At 59.4% G+C, this 22,516-nt stretch overlaps 2 protein-coding genes across 2 annotated transcripts; one reads left to right on the forward strand and one right to left on the reverse strand.

Annotated features, from left to right (window-relative positions):
- Positions 1–1,273: 1,273 nt before the first annotated feature.
- Positions 1,274–8,978, reverse strand: RRM2 (ribonucleotide reductase regulatory subunit M2). Its single transcript, XM_064146785.1, has 10 exons — positions 8,667–8,978; positions 8,510–8,590; positions 7,456–7,587; positions 7,226–7,342; positions 5,770–5,903; positions 4,197–4,291; positions 3,639–3,772; positions 3,047–3,151; positions 2,811–2,924; positions 1,274–2,168 (listed from the first exon to the last, which is right to left on the reverse strand). The coding sequence occupies exons 1-10, from the start codon at positions 8,793–8,795 to the stop codon at positions 2,016–2,018; spliced, it is 1,194 nt and encodes a 397-aa protein (XP_064002855.1). The 5' UTR covers positions 8,796–8,978; the 3' UTR covers positions 1,274–2,015.
- A 7,830-nt stretch (positions 8,979–16,808) lies between these two features.
- On the forward strand, positions 16,809–22,516 carry LOC135176887 (cystin-1-like). The gene is made up of 3 exons (XM_064146326.1): positions 16,809–16,982; positions 19,198–19,250; positions 21,374–22,516. Exons 1-3 carry the CDS (start codon positions 16,821–16,823, stop codon positions 21,477–21,479), a joined length of 321 nt encoding a protein of 106 aa, XP_064002396.1. The 5' UTR covers positions 16,809–16,820; the 3' UTR covers positions 21,480–22,516.

Here is a 22,516-nt window from a genome sequence, read left to right on the forward strand (position 1 = left end):
ACAAACCCTTCCCAGATCCCTCAGGGAGAAGCAATTGAGGAGATCCCAAGAGAGACCCTGGCACCTCCTAGCTACTGAACACCCCCAGAGCAGCCACCTGTAGAGACAGGACCTGCTGATCAGGGGTGGGGGCTTCAGTTCCAAGCTCCCCTCTTGAAACCTTCAGTACCTGAAGGGGTCCAGGAGAGCTGGGGAGGAACTTCTGACAAGGGCTGGGGGTGACAAGACAAGAGACAATGGCTTTGAGCTGGGAGAGGGGAGACAGACTGGAGAGGAGGAAGAAATTCCAACTGTGAGTGGGAAAAGACACTGGCACAGGCTGCCCAGGGAGGCTGTGGATGTCCCCTGCCTGGAGGTGCTCAAGGCCAGGCTGGATGAGGCATCGAGCAGCCTGGGCTGGTGGGAGCTTGAAGATCATCCAGTGCCAGCCCTGCTGCTGTGGGCAGGAGCCCACAGGAGAGGGTTTGGAACGAGACGATCTTGAAGGTCCCTTCCAACCCAACCCATTCCATGGTTCTGTCATTCTGTGATCTGCTCCAAGACCTCATGCAGGGCAGGATCTGCGTCTGGGGCCCCTGCCCTGCACTCGGTGAGCAGCTGCAGACCGCGGGAGGGGGAAGCCCCAGCAACCAAACCTTGGCCCAGCTCTGCCACTGACCTGCACTCCAGTCAGTGCCTGGCACCGTCCCTGGCATGCTGGAGCTGCTGCTTCCTTGGCCGAGGGGCCCCCCTGGTGACAGCCAGCCGCAGTTGCTTGCGGGAAGCAACCAGGGATCCATCAGGAGCTGCTTCAAGAGGAGCTTTGCCAGATGAGCTGCTGTGGCACCTTGGCCTAGCTCCAGCCACCCACGGCACAAGTCCCTCTGCAGCCTTCCTGCAGGATCCCTTCAGGCACTGGCAAGCAGCTCCGAGCTCCCCCTGGAGCCTTCTCCTCTGCAGGCTGCACACCCCCAGCTCCCTCAGCCTGTGCTCACAGCAGAGCTGCTCCAGCCCTAGCATTACCTCTGTGGCCTCCTCTGGACTCTCTCCAGCAGCTCTGTGTCCTCCTGCTGCTGAGGACAGCAGCACTGGAGGTGAGGTCTGAGCAGAGCAGAATCCCCTCTGCTGTCCTGCTGCAGCCCAGCACACAGCTGCCTTGGGGGCTGCAGGAGGGCACTGCTGGCTCCTGGGAAGCTACCCAGCACCCCCAAGGCTCTTTCTTCAGGGCTGCTCCCAACCCAGATCTGTGCCTTGAGCTCCCAGCTTTGCCCTGGAGCACTGAAGCCAGCACCACAGCAGTACAACCAGGCTTTTATTACTGTGATGAAGCTGTCCCCAGCTCTCCAAGAACAGGCAGTCCAGAAGCCAGCTGCAGGTTGGTTTTCCAGCAGCCTAGGATGTCCAACTTGCTCAGCTCTTCACCTCCCACACCAAGCTTCTTCCTGTTCAACTTCCAGACCACCACTTTGACTTGAAGCACCAGTTTTGAGTTACAGATCCAGCAAGAAGCATTAAAAACACATCAGGTCCCAGCAGTGTCTAAGCTGGAGTCTTACCTCTTCCCCTCGTCAAGCATCACCAGGTGTTTTATTGTCACCCTTAAAGTGCCCAGGTCTATGTACAAATTAAAACAGGACTAAAAAAAGGCCACCTCCAAAGCCACCATGGGAGCAGGGAGGTCCTGTGGCTGCCTCCAGCCTGCTGCAGAATGCTCAGTGAATTAAAAACTACAAGCTCCCAGCTGCTGAGTCCCCTCCTGCCAGCAGAGCTTCTCCAGAGCCTCCGTTTGCAGAAGGAAGGTGCCCTCATCTCCGAGTGGAGTGGCAGATGCTGGAAGAGATCTAAACCTGCTACAACACCCCTGGAAAAAGGCTAAGAGAGGTTCCCCTGCTGGTGCTACACTAAGCCTCTTAGGAAGCACCACCAGCACCCCCTTTCTAAGGGGGTCAGTAAAGGGTTCAAGTCAGTGACTCCATGCCTTTCACCTTTCCCAGGCAGGAGAGGAGCAGACATCAGCTCCTGGGGCCTCAGTCCACTCAGAACTCTGCATCCAGGGTGAAGGAGTTGTCTGTGGGCTTTGACATAACTCCCATCCTCTGGTATTCACCCACTCTCTTCTCAAAGAAATTGGTCTTGCCCTCCAGGGAGATGTTCTCCATGAAATCAAAGGGGTTCTCTGCTCTGTAGATCTGGAATGCAAAGGCAGTGCTCTAGGACCAGAACCAGTGGTGAGGGCTGCAAGGGACCTCTGGAGACAGAGCAGCATCACCCAGGAACATGTCCAGGTGGCTTTGGACTGTCTCCAGGCATGGGGACTCCATCACCTCTCTGGGCAGTCTGTGCCAACCCCTCACCACTCTTGCACCAAAGACATTTTTCCTCCTCTCCCAACCTAACCCTCCCCTGCCACCATACAATGGTTTAGGTCAGAAGGGACCTCAAGGATCAGCCAGTTCCACCTCCCACTAGAAGAGGTTGCTCAAGGACTCATCCAACCTGGTCCTGAGCACCTCCAGGGATTCTGTGCTCCACAACCCTCCCTGGGCAATCTGTGCCAGTGTCTCCCCACCCTCACTGTCAAGAACCCTTCCCTAACATCTAGTTTGCATCTCCCCTCTGCCAATTTAAACCCATCCCCCTTTGTCTGTCATTACATTTCCTCTCTTTCTCTCACCTGAACCCAGGAAACAGAGCCCAACCCTGCCCCTCACTACAGCCTCCTCTCAGGGAGCTGCAGAGAGCAATGAGCTCTGCCCTCGGCCTCCTCTTCTCCACACCACCCCCTCCCCATCTCAGCTGCTCCTGATAAGAGATGCCCTGCAGAGCCTCACCTTGCCAAAGCCCAGCTCCAGCATCAGCCTGTCAGCCACAAACTCGATGTACTGCTTCATCAGGCTGCAGTTCATGCCAATCAGCTTCACAGGCAGGGCTTCAGTCAGGAACTCCTGCAGAAACAGCAGCTCTTGGCGCACACAGAACCTGTTGCTTGCCCTCTGCCCACCCGAGTTAGCGCCATGCCAACAGCCCCCTGCCCTCTCTTGGCTGCCAGAGCAGGGCAGGGCCTCACCTGCTCGATGAGGACAGCATTTGTGATGATCTCTTTCACTCTATCCTCTGAGGGCTTGTGCAGCAAGTGCTTGAACATCAGGCAGGCAAAGTCACAGTGCAGACCCTGCAAAGAGGGGTCAGGGAGTTCAGAGCTGCTTAGCACAACACAGAAGCCAGCCCAAGGACCTGTCTCCAGCACCTGCAGGGGCTCCAGGAGAGCTGGGGTCTTTTGACAAGGGCCAGCAGTGCCAGGATGAGGGACAATGGCTTTGGGCTGAGAGAGAGATGAGAAATTCTTGACAGTGAGAGTGGGGAGACACTGGATGTGGCTGTCCCCTCCCTGGAGGGGTTCAAGGCTGGGTTGGACAAGGTCCTGAGCAACCTGGGCTGGTGGGAGGTTGAAGACATCCAGTTCCAACTTGGAACTAAATGACATTCAACATCCAACCCAACCCATTCTAAGTTATTTGGCCTGAAGCCACTCTAGGGGAGGCAAAAAGCTGAAAGTTCTTTTATCCTCTTGCTGCAAGGGCCAAGTGGGAGATGTTTAGAAGCTTTGGTAAGCTTTGCAGGCTGCCTGGGCATCAGGACTGGAAGCTGCTGCTCCTCACCTCATCCCTGCTGATGAGCTCGTTGGAGAAAGTGAGGCCTGGCATCAGCCCTCTTTTCTTCAGCCAGAAGATGGATGCAAAAGAGCCAGAGAAGAAGATGCCTTCCACTGCTGCAAAGGCCACCACACGCTCTCCTGTGGAGGGAAGGCTGGTGGCAACCATCACACAAACCTGAGCAGCACCTGCACCCAGAGACTGCAGAGCAGGGGCCTGCATCCTCCAAGGAGAAGGAAGGAGGCTGCTGAAGGTCATCAAGCTCAAGCCCCGCTGCATGGTTGGTGGCCCCAGAAAGGGGGTTGGAACTAGCTGAGCTCCAAGGCGTCCTCCAGCCCATCCCATGCTCCCTGTCACCGGGCAGAGAGGGTGGCCGAGAGCAGACACCAGCAGCAGGGCAGGGATGCCTGGCCAGGAGCCCATCTGCAAGGTGAGGGTTTGCCACTTCCAGAGCCACAGCAGAGCCCTCTCAGGACCCACCCCTGGGAGCTGTGAAGCCTTCAGGAGCAGTGGTAGCACCTCTGCCAGGGAGGAATTCACTGGGCTGCCCAGAGAGGTACTCACCATAGGTGGCTTTCTTGTCCCCAATCCAGCACAAGGCCCAGTCAGCCTTCTTCTTCACACAGGGCAGCGTCTCAATGGCATTGAAAAGGAACTCCCTGGGGAGGAGAAAGCTTTCAGCACTGGGCACCAGCACAGGGAGCATCCACTGCACTTCACCCTGCTTCTGAAGTCTCCTTCCTGCACCAGTCTAGCCCTGTGTGTAGCCATCAGCTGCCTGCTCTCACCCACCCACCACAGCAACACCAGCTCAGGGGAACTCCCATGCCCTGCTGAGCCCACACCTCCAGTCTTGCCTCCAGTGCTGGAGTCCCCAAGCAGGAGGACACAGAGCTGCTGGAGAGTCCAGAGAAGGCCATAAAGATGATGCCAGGGCTGGAGCAGCTCTGCTGTGAGCACAGGCTGAGGAAGCTGAGGGTGTGCAGCCTGCAGAGAAGGCTCCAGGGGCACCTCAGAGCTGCCTGCCAGTGCCTGAAGGGATCCTGCAGGGAGGCTGCAGAGGGACTTGTGCTGAGGGGTGCTGAGACAGGCCAAGGGGAAATGGTTTGGAGCTGAGGCAGAGCAGAGTTAGAGTGAAGCTGAGCAAGAAGTTATTCAGTGTGAGGGTGAGGAGACTCTGGCCCAGGCTGCCCAGGGAGGCTGTGGCTGCCTCCTGCCTGAGGGTGTTGCAGGCCAGGCTGGCTGAGGCATTGAGTAGCTGAGAGGTGTCCCTGGACACAGTGGGGAGGTTGGGGCAGATGAGCTCTGAGGTCCCTGCCAACCTGAGCCATGCCAGGAGTCTGACAGTGTCACTTCAAGACTTAAACTAGAGACCAAGCAGCCCCCAGTGGCCAGCAGAGCTCTCCCTCAAAACTCTGCTAGAGCTCAGCAGCTCAGAGCAGTGCAGTTGGCTTTCTGCAGCGTTAGCACTGACAAACTCCTGCACAGCTTTCTACTAGGTGCAGAGGATCCTTCTCATGGCACTTTGGGACATGGTTAAACAACTGTGGTGGTCTCAGGTCAGTGGTTGGAGTCAGTCTTAGGTCTTCTGCAACCCAAACATTTCTATGAGGTATTTAAGATATTCCCTTATCACAGAAGACAGCCAAGTTGGAAGAGACCTCAAAGATCATCCAGTCCAACCTTTGACCCAGCACTGATGGGTCAACAACAAACCACAGCCCCAGGAGGCAGGTCCACGGGCTGCTGAAACACCTCCAGGGATGGTGACTCCACCACTGCTCTGGGCAGGCCATTCCAACATCTGATCATCCTCTCTGTGAAGAAATAGTCCCTAACATCTAGTCTGAATCTTCCCTGGTGCAGCTTGCAACCGTTTCCTCTATTCCTACACCAAGTGGTTCCAGCTCCACCCTTAGCAAGTCCTTCCTTATGTAGTTCAGAGGAAGATTCACACCAGAGAATGCCAGGTTGGGAGGGACCCCCAGCAGCACCTGACTCAGCCTACTGAAGTCCAACTGCTGCTGGCTACCAGGGGGCTTAGCTCTAAGTCAAGCTCACAGCCCCAGAGCACCTTAGAGATGGTGACAGGTGTGAATCGCCCCAGGCTCAGCGCCCTCCCCAGGGCCACACGCACCTCTCCTGGGGGTCTTTGATGTAGGTGTCGATCAGCAGGCTGTACATCTCCGAGTGGATGTTCTCCATGGCGATCTGGAAGCCGTAGAAGCAGCGAGCCTCTGTCACCTGCACCTCTTGGCTGAACCGCTCCACCTGCAGGGCACAGCACGGCAGCAGCATGGGCACAGCTGCAGCAGCACAGAGGGAGAAGGCTTGGGGAGGGTCAGGTTGGAGAGAAGGAAAAATGTCTTTGCTACGAGAGTGGTCAGGCTGCCTAGGGAGGTGGTGGAGTTCCCATGCTTGGAGGTGTTCCAGACCTGTGTGGCCATGGTTTGGTGTGGGACTGGCTGATCTCAGATGCTTTTTCCAACCCAAGCTACTCTGTGATTCTTGCTCAGCCCACAGAATCCTCCCCGTAACTCCAGACGTGGTGGCCGTTAGCAGCAGCATGAAGCTGGAGAGCAGCCCTGAGAGATGTGAGGATGCTGGTGGACCAGAAGCTCAACATAAGCCAGCAGTGTGCACTTGCAGCCCAGAAAGCCAACCAGATTCCGGGCTGCAGCAGGAGATGTGGCCACCAGGGCCAGGGAGGTGATTCTCCCCTTCTACTCTGCTCTAGTGAGACCCCACCTGGAGTACTGCATCCAGTTCTGGAGCCCCCATTACAAGAAGGATGTGGAGATGCTGGAGCATGTCCAGAGAAGGGCCACTGGGTTGATCAGAGGGCTGCAGCAGCTCTGCTGTGAGCACAGACTGAAAGAGTTGGGGCTGAGCAGTCTGGAGAAAAGAAGGCTCCCAGGTGACCTTCTTGTGGTCTTCCAGGATCTGAAGGGGGCCTACAAAAAAGCTGGGGAGGGACTTTTTAGGTTGTCAGGGAGTGACAGGACTGGGGGGAATGGAGCAAAGCTGGAGGTGAGGAGATCCTCACACATCGAGAGTGAATGTGAGGAGGAAGTTGTTGAGCATGAGAGTGGTGAGAGGCTGGAATGGGTTGCCCAGGGAGGTGGTTGAGGCCCCATGGCTGGAGGTGTTTAAGGCCAGGCTGGCTGAGGCTGTGGGCAGCCTGCTCTAGGGTAGAGTGTCCCTGGGCATGGCAGGGGGGTTGGAGCTGGATGATCCTGGTGGTCCCTTCCAATCCTGACTGACTCTACGATTTTAAGAGCAGCAGCTCCTCACAATTCCCACCTGTGAGTTAACTCTTTGTTCCCAGGGGGAATGGGAAAAATCCCTTAATTTTATTGATCTCCCACGAAGAGGAGCACTGAGAATGCAGAAGGACAAGGGATCAGAACCAAAGTATCCTGTAAGACCATGCTCAGCGTATCATGGGCAGGGCAAGCTCACCAAGGACGGAAGCACCCCAGTTTGCTAATCGAGCTCAGGGCACTGTGTGGCAACACCACAGGCCCTGGCAGGCAGCCAGCTGGGGCAGCAGGCTCACCGGGCAGAGCTGTGCCAGCAGCTCCCACACTCACCAAGTTCTCATTGACGATTCCATCGCTGGCAGCAAAGAAGGCCAGGACGTGGGAGATGAAGTACTTCTCCTCGGGCTTCAGGGACTCCCAGTGCTGGATATCCTTGGAAAGGTCCACCTAAAGCATTGCCACGAGTGAGGAGATGGAAGGAAGGGGTGGCTGTCGGCCAGTCGCAGAGCCCCGGCCCGTGCCTGCTGCGGGGGCAGCCGGGGGCTGCAGCCCACCCTCACCTCCTCTGCCGTCCAGAAGGAGGCCTCAGCCTTCTTGTACATCTGCCAGATGTCGTGGTACTGGATGGGGAAGATGACGAAGCGCCGGGGGTTGTCCCGCAGCAGCGGCTCCTCCTCCTCACCCCGCGGCAGCTGGAGGGGGCACAGAGGGGCTGGAGTCAGGGAGGAGACCTCCGAGGGGGTCCTCTCTGTGAGTCTGAAACACCTCCGGGGATGGGCATTCAGCCGCCTCCCTGGGCAGCCTCTGAGAACCCTTCCCGTCAGGAATTGTCTTTTCGTCTCCAACCTAACCCTCCCCTGACACCATCCCAGGTCATTTCCTCTCCTGCTACCACCTGAGCCTAGGCGGCAGAGCCCAACCCCCCCTCACTGCAGCCTCCTCTCAGAGAGCAATGAGCTCTGCACTCAGCCTCCTCCACACCAACCCCCCCAGCTCCCTCAGCTGCTCCTCCCCAGCCCTGCTCTCCAGACCCTGACTCACCTCGGGTGCCCTTCTCTGGACCTGCTCCAGACCCTCAGTGCCCTTCTTGCAACGAGGGCCCAAAGCTGACCCCAGCACTCAACCTGTGCCCTAACCAGTGCTGAGCAGAGGCACAATCCCTGCTCTGCGCCTGCTGCCCACACCAGTGCTGACCCAGGCCAGGCTGCTGGTGCCCTCCTTGCTCACCTGGGCACCCCCTGGCTCATCTCCAGCTGCTATCCCCCAGGGCTTTCTCTGCTGGGCAGTTCCCAGCCACTCCGCCCCAGCCTGGGGCCATCATGGGATTGCTGTGACCTAAGGGCAGGACCCAGCCCTTGGCCTTGTTAGACCTCACCCCATTGGCCTCTGCCCACGGCTGCAGCCTGGCCAAGTCCCTCCGCACACCCTTCCTGCCCTCCGGCAGTTCAGCACTGCCACCCAGCTCAGTGTCAGCTGCAGACTCACTCAGGGAGCCTGCTCCAGACCTCCGATAACGAAACAAAAGCAAACCGGTTCCGATATCTGGCGGGAAGAGAAGTAGGGAATAGGAAAGAGGAGCAGGGCGAGCTCTGTGCCAGGGCGCTGCTCACTCACCGCTGGCTTCTCGTCGGGCTCCTGGAAGATCTTGCGGGCCGCCTTGCTGGCCAGGACACGGGCACTGCTCAGGGCGGGGGGCTGCGGGCGAGAGTGGCCGAGTGAGAGCGCTGCGGGGCAGACAGCGGGATGGGGGCAGGGCAGGGCCGGAGCTCACCGTGTTCTCTTTCTCGCTCAGCGCCAGGGCCTTCATGGGCGACAGGCTCTTCTCCGGCGACAGGCGCTTGGCGGGGGCCAGGCGGGGCTGGACGTGGCGGGCGGCGAGCGGGGAGCGGGCGGGCAGCATGACGGCGGCAGCAGGACCGGCAGCACGGAGAGGCAGCGGGACGAGAGGCGCTGGGCAGCAGAACCGGCGAGATGAGCAGCGCTGAGAAGCGGCGAGAGCAGCCGAACCGAGAGCACAAGCGGCGAGAGGCGGCGGCGGCGGCAGCAGGAGGACGCACGCCAGCAGGTACCGGGAGGGCGCGCACCGGCGCCGCCTCTTCTTATCCCCATCGAGGTTGGCGCCAGAACGCGCCGCTGGCCACTCACAGCCCGCGCCGCGCCCGGCACGGCCCGCCCCCGCACTCCCATTGGCTGCGGGCCGGCCGCGGCCCCGCCTCCCACTGTGGCAATGGCGGCCGCGAGGAAGCCCCGCCCCCCGCCTTGGCGCCAGCGGAGGCCACGCCCCCCCGGCTCCGCTCGGCGCGAAAGGCAGTGCGGGGCGCGCCGGCGGGAACGGCAGCCGGGCGGGGGCCGCCCAGCGGGCTGGTGCGAGCAGTGTGGCTTGGGTGGGCAAAGGGACCCTGAAAGGGTCCTGAGATCTGACCGTGATCTGGCTCTGCCCAGGCTGCGGCTAACCTATGGTGCATCTCTGCCCCTGAAACACCTCCAGGGACGGGCATCAGCACTACACTGCTTTAAGGCACCGCAGAATGGTTTGGGTTGGAAGGGACTTGGAACATTCTCCAGCTACAACCCCCTGCCATGGGCAGAGACAGTTCCCTCCAGCCCAGGTTGCACAAAGCTTCATCCAACCCGTCCTTGAACACCTCCAGGCAGGGGACCTCCACAGCCTCCCCGGGCAACCTGTGCCAGTATCTCACCACCTTCACTCTCTAGAATTTCTTAAATTTCTTCAGCTCAAAGCTGTCCCTCGTCCTGTCAACCCCCAGCTCTTGTCAGAAGTCTCTCCCCAGCTCTCATGAAGCCCCTGTAGCTACTGGAAGGCTGCTCTGAGGTCTCGCTGGAGCCTTCTCCAGGCTGCACAGCCCCAGCTCTCCCAGCCCACTTCTCTTGGCTTCAACTTTCCTATCAGAAAGCCTGGACAGCTTGCAAAGGCTGGAAAGGAAGCTGGACTTGACCTTTCTTTTTTCTTCTTCATTGGGAAGATGATCACAAGACAAGATGAGTGTGGACAGCTGTCATCTTCCAGCTGTCACCAGACCCCAGCTGCATCTTGCAAGCAGGGCACAACTAAATGCACTTCTCCATCCCAGGAGACTGAGCAGCAGAATAACAGAGGAAATGGCCTGGGATGGTGCCAGGGGAGGGTTAGGCTGAAGAGGAGGAAAAATGTCTTTGGTGCAAGAGTGGTCAGGGACTGGCACAGGCTGCCCAGGGAGGTGGTGGAGTCCCCATGCCTGGAGGTGTTCCAGACCTGTGTGGCCATGGCTCTTGGGGACATGGTTTGGTGGCCATGGTGGTGCTAGGCTGGTGTTTGACTAGCTGATCTCAGAGGCCTTTTCCAACCCAAACCATTCTGTGGTTCCAAGAAAACTCTATCCCAGTAGGCAGCCTGGACAGGCATGGACATGCTCCTGCTCTGCCCCAGGAAAGCAGGTCACATGGACAGGAGTTCCAGGCAGCTTCCAAAAGGCTCCCCAGTACCCACACTGCACCCTGCTATCTTCTACCACCTGTCCAGCTGCTGGGGGGGGGAGGGGGTTGGCAGTAAGCCACTGCTGCACTCTGCCCACCCTGGCCTCATTTGTTCTCCCACCCTGAAAAAGGCCCTGGTGGCTCACCCTGGTGCCATGGCCTTGCTATCACTAGAGCCCAGCCACCCTTTGTGGAAGCCCATGGCAGGGACTTGAGCTAGCTATGACCTGCAGTGCCAGCTCCACACCACAGCTCTGCCTGAGGGCTGGAAAGGAGAGAAGGTTGGAAGCTGCTCTGAACAGTGCCCGTGCTGGAGAAGGAGCAGCCCAAGGCTGGAGCTGCCTTCAGGCCCCTGCCACTCGCAGGGCTTTGGATGCTCAGGACGGTAGAAGGAGGAGCAGGGGCAGAGCCTGTTATGTGACCATGCTGCTCACAGAGGTCCTCCTGCAGGCTGCCCCCATGGGCTCCCAGCCTCCTGCCACTCACCTGCACATCATTATAAATATGAATGAGGTCACCCTTCACATCACCCCCCTAGCCTGTATTGATGATCATAGAATCATAGAATCAAGCGGGTTGGAAGAGAGCTCCAAGCCAGTCCAACCTAACACCCAGCCCTAGCCAGTCAACCAGACCATGGCACTAAGTGCCTCATCCAGGTTTTTCCTGAACACCTCCAGGGACGATGACTCCACCACCTCCCTGGGCAGCCCATTCCAATGCCAATCACTCTCCCTGTGAAGAATTTCCTCCTAACATCCAGCCTAGACCTCCCCCAGTCCAGGCGCAAGACCTTACACATAGAGCACAAAGTCTGCTTTCCCAGAAGCAGCTCTTGAGCAGGTTTAGCTTCTTGCAGACACAAATGTGGCAGTGCCTGTGGGTCTGAGCAGAGCAACAGTCGGCTCCGACCTGCCAGGTTCAGTCTCTAGCACAGATAAACGTTGCTGAAAAGAGTGCTCTGGTGCTGTTTATCTGCCAAGCTGACTGGGGACTGTGGTGTTGTTTTCCAGACTGCACAGAGACCATGTTTGAGTTCTAGACAGGGTCTTCTCCTCACAAAACAGCACTGAGGGTGCCTGGCATTTCAAAAGAGGGGACCCAAACCAAGTTTGCCTGTAATTCGTTCCACGTCCTTCTCGTGCTGGAGGCTGCAGAGCTGGGCACGGTGCTGCAGAACTGGACACGGTGCTGCAGAGCTGGGCACGGTGCTGCAGAGCTGGACACGGTGCTGCAGAACTGGACACGGTGCTGCAGAGCTGGACACGGTGCTGCAGAGCTGGGCACGGTGCTGCAGAGCTGGACACGGTGCTGCAGAGCTGGACACGGTGCTGCAGAGCTGGGCACGGTGCTGCAGAGCTGGACACGGTGCTGCAGAACTGGACACGGTGCTGCAGAGCTGGGCACGGTGCTGCAGAGCTGGACATGGTGCTGCAGAGCTGGACACGGTGCTGCAGAGCTGGGCACGGTGCTGCAGAGCTGGACACGGTGCTGCAGAGCTGGGCACGGTGCTGCAGAGCTGGGCACGGTGCTGCAGAGCTGGACACGGTGCTGCAGAGCTGGACACGGTGCTGCAGAGCTGGGCACGGTGCTGCAGAGCTGGGCACGGTGCTGCAGAGCTGGGCATGGTGCTCCAGGTGAGGTCTCAGCAGAGCAGAGCGGCAGAGTCCCCCCTCAGCCTGCTGCCCTCTCTCCCCTCTTCAGGACGTGTGGGCAGGCTGTGGAGATGCACAGTGAGACCCAGCCCCGCACCCGTGCGTAGGAGCAGGCTGTCACTTACTGCTCCCTGGCACCGCCACCGCCTTGTCTCCTACGGCAGAAGGCAGCAATGACTGCAGCAGAAGACTTTTGGCCCACTCTTGCCTTGCCTCAGGCAGGTTTTGGTCTCAGCTCCTGCACTCTGCTCAGGAAGGCTGCAGCTGACCTCCTGCAGCTGCACAGATGGAAATTTCCAGGCCAGTGCTGCTCCAGCTGCAGTCACCTGGGAGGACTCTGCTCAGGGGACATTCCTCAGCCCTTACTCACCCACAGCTGCCTGCAGAGGGAGGCAGCCCCAGGTGCTGGTTCTGGGCAGGCTCCTGATGTTTGTGTGGAGCCCCTGCTCTTGCACAGCCTGTGCCAAGTACTTCGGGCTGCACTCTCCCTCTTGCTCCAGAAAACAAGCCTGGCACCTTGGCAGAGCAGCCAGGAGACCTTCTGAAGGGCTTCAAAGCCAACCAGCCTCAGACCATGAGGAGACAAAGCCAGGACTGCAAACCACTTCAGGGAGTCAGCAGCAGGCAGCTTGGGGATTCCCCTAAACCTTCCTTATCTGCTGGGAAGTTCAAGCTCTTAGGTAGCCCCAGCCCTGCTCTGTCTGCTCCGGGGACCTTTTCCTCTCCAGGACATTTCTTTTCCCTGGAAGATGTAGATTGTCTTCAACAAGGTGAGCACCTGGTGTTTGCTGGCACTCCTGCCCTAAGAAGTCTCTTGGTCAAGGTTGACATTAAAGGACTGAGACAAGTGATCCTGTCTCTGGTCTTTGGGACAGGACAACATCCTGGGCCTGTTGTGCTCCAGGTGCCCGTGGTGGTCACACTCTTCCAGCAGGGCAGAGACAACAGAGCCTTACAGCTGCACACTTCTCTGGTGGCCTCCAGCTTAGAGGTTCATGGAGTGGTTTGTGTGGGAAGGGGCCATGAAGGTGATCCTGGTTCCAGCAGGCTCACCTGAAGCACAGCCCTATGAGGAGAAGCTGAGGGAGCTGGGGGTGTGCAGCCTGGAGAAGAGGAGGCTCAGGGCAGACCTCATTGCTGTCTACAAGTATCTGAAGGGAGGTTGTAGCCAGGTGGGGTTGGGCTCTGCTCCCAGGCAACCAGCAACAGAACAAGGGGACACAGCCTCAAGTTATGCTAGAGGGAGGTCTAGGCAGGATGTTAGGAGGAAGTTGTTGGCAGAGAGAGTGATTGGCATTGGAATGGGCTGCCCAGGGAGGTGGTGGAGTCACTGTCCCTGGAGGTGTTCAAAAAAAGCCTGGATGAGGCACTTAGTGCCATGGTCTGGTTGATTGGCTAGGGCTGGGTGCTAGGATGGGCTGGATGAGCTTGGAGGTCTCTTCCAACCTGGTTGATTCTGTGACCTGCTATGATCCACACCCTGGCAACCTGGGCTTGTGCAAGCCTGCAGCATGTGTCTGGGACATGGTGCCTGGCTGCTGGGTGTGCAGACCCCAGCCAGGCCTGGGAGACTTCAGCCTCCTCCACCTCACAGGACAGGAACAGGAGCAGTGTTCCTGCTGGGAAGGGATGTCCACTCCTGTCCAGTTAGCTTCAGACACCGATGAGATCTCTGCAGAGCAGTTCCGCTCCCTGCACCCTGGGCTCTGCTCCACAGTCAGCAGCAGACAGCTCCAAAGGCCACCCAGAGTCCTGCCCGCAGTACCCGCACAAAGCCAGGGCAAGGACAGGGCTGGGCAGCCACAGCAGGAGGTTGCTCAGGCTGCAGCAGAAGGGCAGCCCACGCAGGCTGGGGCAAGGCTGGGCAGCCCACAGGGCACCCTTCTTTGGAGAGCTGGTGGGACTGGGACTCAGGGTGAGAAGGGCCAGGTGAAGCCAGGCTGGGCTGAGCATGAAGGGGCCAAGGGGGGCACATTTGTGCTCTGATGAGGCACAGACACCAGCAGCCAGCTCGGGCCAACCCCACACCTTGGTACCTACACCCAGTGGTCTGCAGTCATGGCTGAGGTCGCTGCTGTGGGCACAGCACTAGCAGTGGGCACCACCTCACCTGGACGCTGGTGAGGGCACCTGGAGACCCCTCTGGTTCTCTGTGCAGGCACTCGGCAGGAAGGGCTTTGCCAGCTGGGGGGTGGGACACAGGTCAGGCTCCAGCTGTGCCACAGCTGGCCCTACAAGGCGCAGGGGTCTGGGGCAGGGGCTTGCTGCAGTTGCCGTGTGTATAGGGTTAACACTCCAGGGGGAGTAACCCTGAACCGTGGGCTGAGGTGCTCCCAGAGGAAAGATTCCCTCACGTTCCCAAAGGGAAGAGCAAGGCAAGAGCGTGGGAGGGCAGCGTGGTGGGGTGCAGGGGCTGGCTCCTCATTCCCCTGCCCCTCTGCTCTGCCCTGGTGAGATTGCAGCTGCAGTACTGGGTCCAGTTCTGGGCTCCCCAGATGAAGAGTCAGAGATCTGCTGGAAAGAGTCCAAGGGAGGCTCTGAAGATGCTGATGGGCCTGGACCAGCTTTGTGAGGAGAAGAGGCTGAGATCCTCAGAGGGGATCTGCTCAATGCTCAGCAAGAGCTAAAGGCGCTGTGGGGGGCAAGAGATGGGGTGCCAGGCTCTTGTCAGTGGTGCCCAGGGACAGGACAAGGGACAGTGGGCACAAACTGAAACCCAGGAGTTTCCATCTGAAGATGAGGAGCAAACTTGTTTGGTGTGAGGGTACAGGAGCAGGCTGCCCAGAGAGGCTGTGGAATCTCCTCTGGAGAACTTCCAAATCCCCGTGGCCCTTGGGCAAGCTGCTGTGGGTGCCCTGCTTTAGCAGGGGGGGGTGGAGTGGTTGATCTCCAGAGGTCCCTGCCCACCCTCACTGTGCTGGTGCTGTGCACCGGAGTTAATGCTGCAGAGGCAGGTTAATGAGTCACCCGGGGCACCGAGGGGTGACACCAGCCCAGACTGTGATGGAGGTGTTCCCACTGCTCCCTGGAGACCAGCTCTTAACCGTTTCCTTCCTGGAGGGTGGCAAAAGCTGCCTCGGCTGCTTTGGGCCAGCAGACCAAGGGAGGAGAGAGAGGGAGAGGAGGAGAGGAGGAGAGAGAGGGAGAGGAGGAGAGAGAGGGAGAGGAGTCTGCTCATTGCTTCTTGAGAACACTTCCTGTCCTGGATGCCTGCAGAGCCCTTCCTCGTGGGGCCAGGCTTGGTGAACCTCATCCCACAGCCCCCCCAGGAGCCAACACTGGGGACACCCCCAGAACACCTCCCCTTGGGCCAAGAGAGAGGGCAGACGGCAGCAGAGCCCCAGCAGAGCCCAGGGGGATGCCTTTGCCCCCACCCAAGCCAGAACCCCTCTGCTTTCAGTGGTGCTTGGGTCTCACCCGGGAGGCAGCCACGGGGCTCTTGCTGGGATGCGGGCAGCCAGGCTGGGGCCCTGCAGGGAAGCAGCTGGAGCTTGGCACTGAGTTCCCTGGCTGCAACCAGCAGGGCCAGGGGCCCAAGTGCTGTCTGTCATACAGCCACAGAATGCACTGGGCTGGGAAGGTCCTCCAGGGCTCATCCACTCCCACCCCTGCAGCCAGCAGGGACATCCCCAGCCACAGCAGATTGCTCACGGCCCCAGACCTGCAAGAGTGCTGTGGATGGGGCACTGCCCACCTCTCTGGGCACCCTGAGCCAGGCCCTTCCCAGCCTCAGTGTCAAACATTTCTCCCTTCTCTCCAGCCTGAATCTCCCTTTGGGTCCAAACCAGCCCCCTTGTCCTGTCATCACAGACACAACCTTCTGGCTATGGGCTGAGCTCTCATTGCCTCCTCCTCCAGCACAGACCCCTGGCTTTAGCTTGCTGCTTCAAGACCCAGCAGATGCAGTCACTGCAGTCAGGCTGAGGAGCAGCCAGAGGACTCCCCCCTCCATCCCTCCTGCTCTCACCAGCCTCTGCCTTGGCAGGAGATCCATGTTCCCCCTCCCACTGCCCACCTGCTGGATACCAAACAGCTGCTTTACCCCAGGGCTCTCCTCACCAGGAGGCAGAGGACAACCTTTTCTTCAAGCACAACAGGCTGCTGGGGAACAGAGTGGCTCTGTCCTTAGTGTGGGGCCTCCCCAAAACTCCTCCTGGTTCACTGCTCAGCCCGAGGGCAGAGAACTTCCCCATCCCTGCAGGCGTCTCAAAGCCCCAGAGATGAGGTGCTGAGAGGGCCATGGCTCAGCCCCAACCTGGGCAGAGTCAGAGAACGGTTGGGCTGGAGGATCTGAAAGGGCTTCTCCAGCCCAAACCATTCTGTGACACTGCCAGAAGTGCCAGTCAGTGCCCCACACCTGCCCCAGATGGCATCCCCTGGGCTGTGCTGTTCTCCGCAGGTCCCCACGGGTTTGGAAAGGTTTGAGAGGAGGGGCTGGGCTGGGAGAAGATTTGGAGAGGAGGGTTTGGGCTAGGAGAAGATTTGGAGAGGAGGGTTTGGTCTGGGAGACGATTTGGAGCCGAGGGGCTGGGAGAAGCTTTGGAGAGTTTGGTTTGGGAGAAGCTTTGGAGCCGGGGGGCTGGGCTAAGAGCAGATTCGGAGAGGAGGAGTAGCTTTTGGAAAGGATTTGGAGCCGAGAGGCTGTTGCGAAGGCATTTCATGGAGTGAGGACTCCATCCGAGCTCCAAAAGCGGCTTGGAAACGCCTCCCCCCCCCCCCCCCCCCCCCCCCCCCCCCATCCCCTCCCTTCTGCGGCCGCTTTTCGCCGCCCCTCGGCTCCGGGACCGGCAGCGGCCATGGGCAGTGGCAGCAGCCGGCGGCGGCGGCGGGCGGCGGCGAACCAGGAGCTGCTGGCAGAAGGCGAGAAGGTGCTGGTGGCTTTGCCCACCCCTGGTCACCAAGCCGGGGACACCGAGGAGGAGGCTGGAGGAGGTGGTGGGACTCAGCCTGAGCAGGAGGTAAATTCTCGACCCACCTAAGGCATGGGAGGGAGGGGGCTGTGCCCAGAGCTTCTCAGTAGGGTTGGAACCGCACTCAAGCCTTGGAGGGTCCACGAGGACCCTCCAAATCCAGTATGTGGGGGGTTTGTGTGGTCAAGTAGCATCTTGGCTGTCTCCTGATCCAGTGTCTGGTGATGACCATGGAAGGTTGGGCTCTGATGATCTTGTAGGTCTTCTACCACCTTAATGATTCTATAGAGTGGTAGGGGTTGGAAGGGGACCTCTGGAGATTGCCAAGTCCAAGCCCAGTGATGCAGTTTGGGATGGATGTCCACAGTTCTGGTTGCAGGCAGAGGTTCTGTTACCAGGCAGAAGACCTGAAGCTCTTGGCACAGGCTGCCCATGGAAGGGGTGGGATGGAGTCCCTGTCCCTGGAGGTGTTCAGGAAAGATGTGGCACTCTGGGACATGCTTTGGTGGCCACGTGGTGCTGGGTCAATGATCCATAGGATCATGGAATGGGTTGGGTTGGAAGAGACCTTGAAGATCACCCAGTCCCAACTCCCACTAGCCCAGGGTGCTCAACCTGCCCTTGAACACCTCCACCACCTCCCTGGGCAGGGATGCCCAGAGGTCCCTTCCAACCCCAGTTCTGTGGTTCTACTTGATGGCACTTTCTTACCTGGACCTCTTCTTGGTGGCGCTCTCTTATCTAGAGTCTTCCTGGCAGTACTTTTCTTTAGCTGGAGCTTTTCTTGGTAGCACTTTCTTACCCGGAGCCCTTCCTGGTGGCACTTCCCTCGCCTGGAGCTGAGGCGGTGCAGGCAGCAGCCGTGGGCTGACTCCTCCCGACTCCTTGCTGGCTGCAGCGTCCTGGCCTGGGAGCGCAGAGAGGCAGCGAAGGCAGCAGCCAGCTCCAGCTGTTTACTGCCTGCTTGTGCAAGCTGCAGTCCCACCCTGCCCGGGAGGCTGCCGGAGGAGGTTCCTGGCAGGGCATCCCAGCCCTGCCGCTTCCCGCTGCGGCTTCCGAGGGCAGCTCCTCTCGGGCCAGCTTCTCCAGCTTCCGTCTCTGGGCTCTGGGCAGTGGTGGCAACCTGCCTGCTTTGCCCTGTGCCAGCTGGAGGCTGTGCAAAGGCACTGCGGAGAAGGAAGGGGGTGGGCCGAAGGAAGAATCTGAGATGAGGGTGTGGGGTGTGGAGCAAGATTTTTGAGGTAAGGGTCCGGATGGAAAGGGTGAGTTGATTCGACACAGTTGGAGGCGGGGGGGGGGGTGAAATGAGGAGGGGGAGGAAAAGCAAGGAGGAGACATTCCAGTCGCAAGTCTGCCTGTGGAGGATCCCGGCCAGCAGGAGAGGTTTGCCAGCCGCCTGCAGGCAGGGCTCAGCTGGCACCGCTGGGTGTCTCCTGGGCACGCTGCGATCAGTGCTGTGCCCCACACGTGAACCTCGGTGCATTTTGTCCTCCAGCAGCGAGCAGGCAGCACCCGTGGGCGGCCAGGCCAGGTGGAGATGGATGGGGCTGCCTTAGGGGCTTAGCTGCTGCCTTCACACACTGCTTGTGAGTGAGGGCAAAAGCTCGGCAGCGGGTTAGGAACCCGACAGCACCAGCCTGGGTAGGGCTAATGCTGGTTGGACTTGGTAACCTCGAAGGTCTTTTCCTACCCAGACAAATCCTGCTGAGGGACCTGAGCCCAGCTCGGGGCAGACCCCAACAGCAGCACCAAAGGCAGACTCAGGCTTGCCCCAGTGCTAGGGGCTGCAGCTGCTCTCTGCTTGCTCCTCTGCCCTGCCTCCCACCCAACACCACCCACAGCTCACAGCAGGGAAGGCAATCAGGACAACCTCTGCACAGCTCACCTCCCTGCAGCCATCCCAACCCATCCTTTGGCAGCAGTGCTGGCACCTGGGCAGCACCAAAGCACCCCTGGAGACCTGAGCTCCCTGAGTGCCGAGGGTGGTAGAAGGGAATAGGGTGGCAACCTGGTGGTGCTGAGGATGAGTTGTCCTGAAGGGCCACCAGGAGGTGCCCCTGGAGCCTTCTCCAGGCTGACTAACCCCAGCTGTCTCAGACTGTCTTCCCCACAGAGGGCTTCCATCCCTCGGATCTTTCTTGTGTCCTCCTCTGGCCCCACTGGAGCAGGTCCAGGGCTCTCTCGTGCTGGGCACAGGCCTCCAGCTGACATGTCCCCGGAGCAGGGCAGAGGTGGTGTGACTGTGACTCTTCCTCTCTCCCAGACTTTGTCCAGCAGAAGCCTCCCAGGCCCAGAGGACAGCAGTGCTGCCCACCAGTGAGTACCCCTTGCTTCCCTCACTGCTTCAGGGGCAGGATGCAGCTGGGAGGAGTGGAGCACAAAGGGGAAGCTGCTCCTCGGTGCAGAGAGAGGTGGGAAGGTGGGAAGTGGTTTCTGGCCCCAGATGTTCTGTCCTCCTCCTGTCTGCTTTGTCTCACCAGGTGCTGAAGGGCTGGACCCTGAGCACCCACAGCCTGTCCTCTGCATGCTGAACCTTCTGCCTCTCTCCCCTTGTCCTGGCACTGGTCCCATCCTCCTGCTGCCCACCCTTCAAGTATTGATTAACACTGATCAGATCCCCCTCAGGCTGCTCTTCTGCAGCCCAACCAGCCCCAGGCCTCTCAGCCTGTCCTCACCACAGAGATGCCCCAGGCTCCTCAGCAGCTTTGTAGCCCTTGCTGCCCTCACTGTCAGCAGAGCTGCCCTCAAAGATCGCCAAACATGGGACACCAACACAGCCCTGGTGCCACAGCAGCTGCTCAGGAGGTGGCTCCGGGATCACATCACCCACATGGCCCTGGTGCCACAGCAGCTCTCAGGAGGTGGCTCCAGGATCACATCACCCACATGGCCCTGGTGCCACAGCAGCTCTCAGGAGGTGGCTCCAGGATCACATCACCCACATGGCCCTGGTGCCATAGCAGCTCTCAGGAGGTGGCTCCAGGATCACATCACCCACATGTCTCTGGTGCCATAGCAGCTCTCAGGAGGTGGCTCCAGGATCACATCACCCACATGGCCCTGGTGCCATAGCAGCTCTCAGGAGGTGGCTCCAGGATCACATCACCCACATGGCCCTGGTGCCATAGCAGCTCTCAGGAGGTGGCTCCAGGATCACATCACCCACATGGCCCTGGTGCCATAGCAGCTCTCAGGAGGTGGCTCCAGGATCACATCACCCACATGGCCCTGGTGCCATAGCAGCTCTCAGGAGGTGGCTCCAGGATCACATCACCCACATGGCCCTGGTGCCATAGCAGCTCTCAGGAGGTGGCTCCAGGATCACATCACCCACATGGCCCTGGTGCCATAGCAGCTCTCAGGAGGTGGCTCCAGGATCACATCACCCACATGGCCCTGGTGCCATAGCAGCTCTCAGGAGGTGGCTCCAGGATCACATCACCCACATGGCCCTGGTGCCATAGCAGCTCTCAGGAGGTGGCTCCAGGATCACATCACCCACATGGCCCTGGTGCCATAGCAGCTCTCAGGAGGTGGCTCTGGGATCACAACACCCATATGGCCCTGGTGCCACAGCAGCTGCTCAGGAGGTGGCTCTGGGATCACAACACCCATATGGCCCTGGTGCCACAGCAGCTGCTCAGGAGGTGGCTCCAGGATCACATCACTGCTTCTGACGCACAGGGCTTGGCCCTCACCCAACTAGGTCAGAGTGGCTGGACTGGGCAGGAGCCTCTCTGACCTGCACAGAGAAGAGCAGAGGAAGGGCTGCAGCAGTGCCACTTGCTGCACAGCAGCAGAAGAGCAGCTGCTGCCTGCTCCAGGAGTGCTGTGGGTGCTCCTCACCCAAAGGAGCAGCTGCCCTGTATGACAAAGCCTCTCAGGGTTCTCCATCTGATTCTGAACTAATTTCCCTGCACTGGCACCACTCATGGAATTGAGTTGGAGGGGACCAAGCAGCAAGCCAACAGCACCATGGTGGTGGTCACTGCAGCTATGAAACCAGCTGAAGGCAATGTCAGTGCCCAAATCCACCCCAGCTGCAAGCCCAAGGTGAGGTAGATCTCATCCTGACAGACAATGAAGAGTCTGGGACAGCTTTGGAGCTGGTAGAGAGAACAATCTCTCCTCTTTGGCATTTCATGGAGCCACCTGGCCCAGCTTCTGAAGAATGGGTTGGATTGGAAGGGACTTTGAAGATCATCCAGTTCCAAGCCCTCTGCCATGGCAGGAGGGGCCTGAAGTTGGAACTGGATGATCCTTAAGCCTCTGCTAGCCCAGGTTGCTCAAGGCCTCACCCAACAGGGCCTGAATGTGACCCAGAGTCTAACCCACAACCTTTCCATTCCCAGCAAGAGGAGATGGGACCAGGGGCAGCTGCTGCCTCCAAGGCTTAGCTGGCTCTGGTGCCACCAGTAACTGGTTCCCTTGCCCAGCAGGTGTGCTCTGAGGAGCAGGGGACAGCCCCTGGGACACACCACGGTCACCTACGACTGCTCTGAGGAGGAGCTCATGGCAAGCATCGAGCAGGAGTTCTGCCACTGAGCCTACCCAGGACCCTCACTAGGGGCCTGGAGGCACATCTGCAGCAGAGCTGCTGCTGGGCCCAGCCCCACCAGGACCTCCAGCACCTAGAGCAGAGCTGTCTGACCCCAGTCTCACCAGGACCTCCAGCACCTAGAGCAGAGCTGTGTGAGCCCAGCCCCACCAGGACCTCCAGCACCTAGAGCAGAGCTGTTTGACCCCAGTCTCACCAGGACCTCCAGCACCTAGAGCAGAGCTGTGTGAGCCCAGCCCCACCAGGACCTCCAGCACCTAGAGCAGAGCTCTCTGAGCCCAGCCCCACCAGGACCTCCAGCACCTAGAGCAGAGCTGCTGCTGCTACTGAGTCCAGCCCCACCAGAACCTCCAGCAGGTGCCTGGAGGCCTGGCTGGAGCAGAGCTGCTGCTGCCAAGACGAGCTCTTGCACTGTGAGACAGCATGGGGCAGGTGGGTGGCCACGGGAGGGGAGGCATGGGAGGCTCCTTGGGCAGCATGGAGGGGACAGGATGAAGACCCTCACCCAGTGATGACTTCTGCCCAGCTCCTCTGGAGAATCATCGCTGGGCAGCCCCTTTCCCAGAGGCATCCACAAGTGCAGACATTGCAGGTGGAGGTGTTGGGATGGCAGGGCTGGGCAGTGGTGCTCTGGAGAACGACCTCCTGCTGCTCTCACAGGGAGCAAAGCAAGCAGTAAACCACTCTGGGCCAGACCTCACCTGCCTTAAGGTCATCTCACCCCAAACCAGGCCAAACTCACTCCTTGTACTGGGCAAGTCTCCAGTCCAGGTCTAGAGCTTGTCACAGCCCAAGCACAGGGTGCAAGACGAGTCCAGCAGCACCCAGCAGGCTCCATCCCAGGCTGAACTCCAGGCAGGCGAGGCTGAGAGCCACTGGGGAGCACAGGATTCCTGCAGCCCTTCTGTGGTGGGGTCTCAGGCTGGGTGTGGTACCTGAGGTTCCTTGGCATGGATCCTTGGTGGGGACAGGTCGGGAGGTCATGGCAATAAACCTGAACCCAGGAGGTTCCACCTAAACATGA

The sequence above is a fragment of the Pogoniulus pusillus genome, chromosome 7 (assembly GCF_015220805.1).
Source record: "Pogoniulus pusillus isolate bPogPus1 chromosome 7, bPogPus1.pri, whole genome shotgun sequence".
Classification (NCBI taxonomy): domain Eukaryota; kingdom Metazoa; phylum Chordata; class Aves; order Piciformes; family Lybiidae; genus Pogoniulus; species Pogoniulus pusillus.

Excerpts from the sequence above, each read along its gene's own strand:
- RRM2 (XM_064146785.1), bottom strand. The coding sequence starts at position 8,795 with ATGCTGCCCGCCCGCTCCCCGCTCGCCGCCCGCCACGTCCAGCCCCGC. Across the intron at positions 5,904-7,225 it reads GAATCGTCAATGAGAACTTG|GTGGAGCGGTTCAGCCAAGA; the intron begins GTGAGTGTGGGA and ends TGTGCCCTGCAG. Across the intron at positions 3,152-3,638 it reads AGCTCATCAGCAGGGATGAG|GGTCTGCACTGTGACTTTGC; the intron begins GTGAGGAGCAGC and ends CCCTCTTTGCAG.
- LOC135176887 (XM_064146326.1), top strand. The coding sequence starts at position 16,821 with ATGGGCAGTGGCAGCAGCCGGCGGCGGCGGCGGGCGGCGGCGAACCAG. Across the intron at positions 16,983-19,197 it reads GGACTCAGCCTGAGCAGGAG|ACTTTGTCCAGCAGAAGCCT; the intron begins GTAAATTCTCGA and ends CCTCTCTCCCAG. Across the intron at positions 19,251-21,373 it reads GACAGCAGTGCTGCCCACCA|GTGTGCTCTGAGGAGCAGGG; the intron begins GTGAGTACCCCT and ends CTTGCCCAGCAG.